At 43.0% G+C, this 6,075-nt stretch overlaps 1 protein-coding gene across 1 annotated transcript in view; it reads right to left on the reverse strand.

The window, feature by feature from the left end:
• Nucleotides 1-1,497: 1,497 nt before the first annotated feature.
• The window catches only part of WEE2 (WEE1 homolog 2 (S. pombe)), a 20,676-nt gene continuing 16,098 nt past the window's right edge, over nucleotides 1,498-6,075 (reverse strand). The window contains 5 exon segments of the mRNA XM_009332927.1: nucleotides 1,498-1,668; nucleotides 3,005-3,093; nucleotides 3,313-3,400; nucleotides 4,086-4,226; nucleotides 5,187-5,247. Of these exon segments, the coding sequence (XP_009331202.1) occupies nucleotides 1,622-1,668; nucleotides 3,005-3,093; nucleotides 3,313-3,400; nucleotides 4,086-4,226; nucleotides 5,187-5,247 (426 nt within the window). The 3' untranslated portion in view covers nucleotides 1,498-1,621.

Below are 6,075 nucleotides of genomic sequence, written 5' to 3' on the forward strand. Positions count from 1 at the left end.
TCTACTCCGAGTTCAGAGCGGAAAGCCAGCTCCCAAGCTCCGAAGCAGGCACTGTCATAAGCTGCCTTGAGCTCCACCACCACAGCAGAGTGCAAAAAAGGAGGTAACCGCTGAACAAACAGGCTTAGCACATTCACTCGAGGCCTCCGAGATATGAAGAAAGCTTAAGACAAACCCCAGCTTTCAGCTAACGGGAAAAATTTGTGGGGACCAAAGACAAACTGTATTTGGATCGCTACTACAGAAACGCACCGCCACAACTTCTCCCAGCAGTACAACGGGCTCAGGTTGAACAAGAAGAGCTAAGGGAATTAAAGTCAGACCTTCCTATTTAAAAAGATACCACAATTTCCTCTGGATAACAACCCGTTTCAGTAGCTAAGCATTTCCAGTACATCCAACACCTCAGTATGCCAGTGACAGGGGCTAGGATGCCAGTTAAAGCATTAACTTCAACCAGAAATAAATGCTGACCTGAAAGAAAAAAGGGAAAAGAAAGAAAAAACTGAAAGTTTTTGGTAGTACTGACAATGCTCAGAGAGAAGCATAAACAAGATCACCATTCTGTAGGGGGAAGAGCTGCAAAAACTATAAATAAGCATGCCCAATAAGTGCTGGGCTCAGAGAGAGATGAGGTACAAAATCCCACCAGCTTTGAAGTCAGGAAATTGTCACCTGTAACGTTTTTCTTTCCCTGTTCACATCACGCCATACTACAGCGGGAATTTCACCACCTCTCCGTGTAACAGAATGAAACACCTTTTAGTTGCGCAGTTTTTTACTAGCAATACTAATAATTCTCAGTCTTTCTGATGACAAAACAAAGCTAAAGCAAAATAAACGCCACTCCCACATTAACTGAGAATCCCGGACCAGGAATGTTTTTCACGCGCTATTGCAGGCCTCTCGAAAGGAACAGCCAAGGCAGTCGTTCCTCCAGCTCCTCCTGATGGCAGACGATGGGCGTAACACCCTACCAAGGTACTGGGATGAGAACGCTGATGTCATCATGGAGTCATCGTATGTCAAATGCCGTCACAAGGAAGACCTAAGCACGTGACCAAAACAGGGTGTGGTGAAAGACAGCACCCGATTTGATCAAATGCTATGGTCAGTGGAGGGGCAGACACAAAGGCACAGAAGGCCTTTTCAGGCTGAGCACCAGCTGAGTTTAAACTTCCCGTCTAATTAATGACTTAGCCAAGGAAAAACAGAGAACGACACCGATAAAACAGGAGGGATGTTAACACTGAGAGGTGATTAGGCTGTCAGGCCCCGCGAGACAGAACAGAGATTGTTAAGGCAGCCAAGGAGATAAGGTTTGAAAATGGCTGAAGATGCCAAGGGTGACTTCCATTTACATATTCGTCAGCTCAAGAATTAATATAGCTGCCTGGGTTACCTTTTCTCTTAAGAACGAACAAAAAAGAAAGAAATCCAAACCATGATGAACAGAGAGAAAGCACACAGAAAAACAAAACAAAACACACACAGATACCCTATAGGTATCAAACATTTTATTTATTTTTTCAAGAAACTACAGCAATATACGTGATTCCAGAATTATGAAGCACTGTTAAACACAAGGAATGAAATGGCCTGGGTCCAAGCACTAACGACCTCACACCTTTTCCTTCGTACCACCATCACTCAGAAAAATTACATTATCTGAAAAGAAATAAAGAACATTTAATCTTCAGGACCATTTTGCCCTGTTGCAAGGCTGCATACCCACAAAGACAACCTATTTGTGTTAAAATAACCTGCAAAGACGTGTATTTCAGAGAAGAATAGTTCGTAAAATAAAACAGTGTCCGATACAGGGTTCTTGCTCTCTCTCCCCAGAAAACTGACAATTCAAGGTGACCATATATATACACAATGAAACAAGTGTGCTAAACCTGATGATCACAGTCAAAGATACCAGAAACATTTTAAACTAATGGTTTAATTCTTTGACTATGATCTCTATCAGTTACAGCTTATTTCCTTCTTATTTTATCATTTTCAGTATGCACTACCATGTCATCAGTCTATGGGACTATAGGAAGCTCGTATTTCATCAAGCCTCAGTAATTTCTAAAGCATCTTGAGACTGAGGATATTGCACACAAAGAAGAAACCATTAGGATAAATACTAATTAAAAAAAGGAGACTTGCTTCTCCCCTCCAGCTATTTATACACGGCAACCTACGGCACTGCTAGCTGAACTGCTCATGTGAAAGTTTGATTACTATTGTTTTAAAGAGGCTACACAGCAGAAACATCCAGAATTGTGGTTGGTTTCTTTTCCTTCTCCTCTGGCCCAGTTTTTTTTAGATATACTTGTGTAACAGAAATGTTTGCTCTACTACCCAATTGTTCTACCCCTCCCTCAAAAGCCACAAGATAGTGGCTCTACCCACAGTAAAGATGTAGGGCGCTCACGCTATTTAAAGGCTCAAGGAAAAAGTTGAGTTTCCCAGTTCTCTTCTTCATTGTGTCTACCCAAGGGACAAGTCTACTCCCTATCCATTCTGTGCTCTTCTTACCACTACTGGCTACCAGACTGAGGTCCTTCTAAATTCTCCATCAAGTTATCCCCGCATAAAGGATCTTTCACAAACAGAGGTCCTTAAAGTTCGTGAAGCCTCCAGTCTTAAACAGGAAGAAAAAAATTCCCTGCCAAACCGGGACAAAGCTACTAAACAAACTCTGCTTAGAGAAGGTATCTGCCTGACCTGCAGTACTACGTACCAGTGTTCCTAAAAACACACGGTATCTACCTGCTGCACCAACTGGTCTGTCTGAACAAACTATGCAACAGTTTGCAACTATATGCTCTCATTTTCTGTGTCTTCACAAGCAGTGCCAGAGGACATCCAGTGGTACGGCCTATTCACTCTCTCGAAATCCCCAAGTGGGGATTCTGAGGATGCAGACAAACCAAGCTCTATTTCAAAGGTCCTCCACCTCCTCTCCATTTTAAAAGGGCAAGGTAGGCATCGGTATGTTGTTCCTTACCTGCTATAATTGTTGTGGCCTGCCGCCTCACATTGTTTTTATCTGTATATTCACCATAGTCTATCTTCCCTTCAACATAGAGTCGAGCACTGAAAAAATGAAGAATTTGATTCTGGTCAGAGAACTGTATGGCTGTTTTCCCCTCTATATCTGATGCTGAATACACAGGCTTTTGCCTCACTTGTCTGTAGCATGTCTGCTAACTTACCTTATGGCACTTCTATCTTAGTATAGCTCCTGGTCGCCATAATTATTACATCAATCGATTACTAAGGCATTAAATCCTCAACCGCATGTTATTCACTTACCCCTTCTTCACATACTGATAAGTAACATCTCTGAGGCCTGGTCTGAAGACAGAAATCCTGTGCCATGTCGTCTTCTGACTGATATCACCTAAGTTACATAAAAATAACAAAGTTGGATGCCAAATCCTCTTTTTGACGCAAGCCTCAGAAATTAGTTTCAACGCATTGGTGGTCTCAAATTAAGAAAAGTGATGTGAAAATGGATGTATACTAGCACTCGACCTCCCACTCCATACTAGAACTCAATGTTCCACTCATCTGTGCCCAAATGAAAGTATCAAACCAAGTTTGATACTTGAAAGTTCAAACCAAGAGATCAGTTCTCCTGGAAGCCAGTGCTCATACTAGAAGAATTTTTTTCCCTTCACACACTCTGCATTGAACAAAAGTTAGAGAAAGAGAGACATCTGTAGCTGCAGACTGATGGAAAAATCAAAGAGAAAATGTATTGTTCTTTTTTTTTCCCCCTCTTGGAATAGAAATTAGAGTATGGAACCTGCTACACCTTTGGCAACCCCAACAGCGAAAAACTGCCAACTCAATGCTCTTTCCTCTCCTCCAGAGGAAGGTGGACATGCAGATCTTTATTCAGTACATGCTGCCGGGGATCAGTAAGAGACACACAAAATGCACCCGCATCTCTACTGACCTCAAAGGAACTTCCCTGCACCCAAGAGATTTACATGGCAGCCTGAAGTCAAAGCGTGGTGCTACTGAATATGCAAACGTGACCTCGGAACATGGCAGAAGCACATTGCTAATTGCAGACTCACCTCCCTGGGTAACGTCACTGTCCCCTGTTCGCCACATCTCATTGGTTGCAAGAGAAAATATGGTAACGGGATTTCTTCCTTCCACTTGCCTCATGATAGGGTCCTGTCCAACCCGACCAAGTAACTGAACGCGATTCATGGCTGAAACGCGAGAGAATAAATACATATACAGGTGAATTATGATTCTTCTAATCATGGCAAGTTGTAAGTCGGCAGCTTTTCTCAAGGGCCAGAACAACGACTTTCTGCATCTCCTAACCATTTTTCAAGCTCTGATGACTTCTGGCTTATTCAGGCCCTGCAGATGGTTGACTGTGCCTGTACTATCGTTATCACTGCTCAGTAAGCTCATTTAGAAAGCTAAAGGGTCTTTATTCTTTCTGTTCCTTTGTCATCTTTTTCAGACACATCCATATGTCACTTGAGACTATTTTGCATTTACTTATCTTGACTTTTTTTTTCATTATGATAAAACCATAGTATTGCATTGTTTTGTCCTTAAAACAATACCTTTAAAACAATAAAGTTGCATTTTTACACCCCATCCTCTGAATTAGAGGGTCGCTAGTTTTTACAGAGGTACCAGGACTGGGTGGACACAATTTATTCCTTCTCCTTGTTGAAGGACAACTGGAGGAGGTCAAGGGAGCATCACTCTTGCACGATGAGCACGTGAACTGAATGGCAAGGTCTGAAGCGTACACCTGGAGCAAATCATGCTGGGGCAGCAGCACCCAAACAAGTCCCCCAGGCACATGGGAGTCTAACAAACAAGCACACGAGACACCTAAATGCAGGTATTAGAAAACACGGCAGTAGCGTACCCGATTCACTGCCACTGATAAAGCAGGACTACCTGCCTTTTACAGGCTGTACTCCATGTCAGGGCTTTTTTCTTTTCCCCCTTAAGGGCTGCTTGACTTGACAAAGACCAGACAGGAAGCTACTTAAGAGTCTGTTTGTTTGAAACAACACGTTCTAAGTTACTGCGTTCAGGAGCGACCATTCCTAACTGTTCCTCTCCCGGCATATTTCAGCCATTCTAAAACCAAGATAAAACCCAAAGAGTACCAGCTAAGTTTCATCTCAGGAGCTACTTACATCTTTCCAGTACCAACGAGCCAACTGTATCAGACTCATGTCTTACAAACTGGCGAAGCACCTGAAGGAACAGACAGATGTTAGTTTCCAAGACACAAACTATGAACAGTATTCACGTGCTTTTACACCTCGTTTTCCGAACACTTACAGAGGTTTTGCAAGTACGTTCTTTTCTGGTAACTTACGGGGGAACTGAGGGAAGAAATCCGTTCAGCTAAATGAAGCCAATAGGATTATTCAAAGAATATTTAGTTAAACTGGGGTTAAAAAGCTGCCTACGAAAATGAATGGCCCAAAGGTACATTATCTCAGCAATTATTTTGGGGACGTGCAGTAACTGCTGTTTTTCTGTAATACGTGAGGGGGGGGGGGGGTTGAAATGGAGGGGTTGTTTAGTTGGCTGGGCTTCGGTTTTTGGAAACAAACAGGTTTGATGGTTTCATCAACTTTCTGCTTCACTTCAGAGATTAACAAGATGTGCCCAGAATGTACATCTACCCACCGCCATAAGCAGTACGATGCACTGATAACCCCTCGTTCCCAAGCAAACAGCAAATCAAGGCCACAAAAACCCGATTGCTGCAGCTAAACACAAGCAAGAAAAAGAAAAGGAACCGACTTGATGCTGGCAAACATCACGTCCTAGAAGAAAGGAGAAAAGCAAAGCCCAGGAACGCCTCTGTAAGAAGGAACTGGAAGAAAAGCTCATCTCCTATCACAAGTGGCTGCACAACTTAAAGAAAGGCGAGACCGACAGTCCTGCGTGGAACAGAGGAGCTGAACCGGAGGAAACGCAACTTGCAAAACAAAAGTTCTTCGGCGCGTCCGTATGGCTCACTGATGTACGTGCAAATCACCCAAGACTCATTCCACGCGTAAACCGGATCTT

The sequence above is a fragment of the Pygoscelis adeliae genome, unplaced genomic scaffold, assembly GCF_000699105.1.
Source record: "Pygoscelis adeliae isolate BGI_AS28 unplaced genomic scaffold, ASM69910v1 Scaffold38, whole genome shotgun sequence".
Lineage (NCBI taxonomy): Eukaryota > Metazoa > Chordata > Aves > Sphenisciformes > Spheniscidae > Pygoscelis > Pygoscelis adeliae.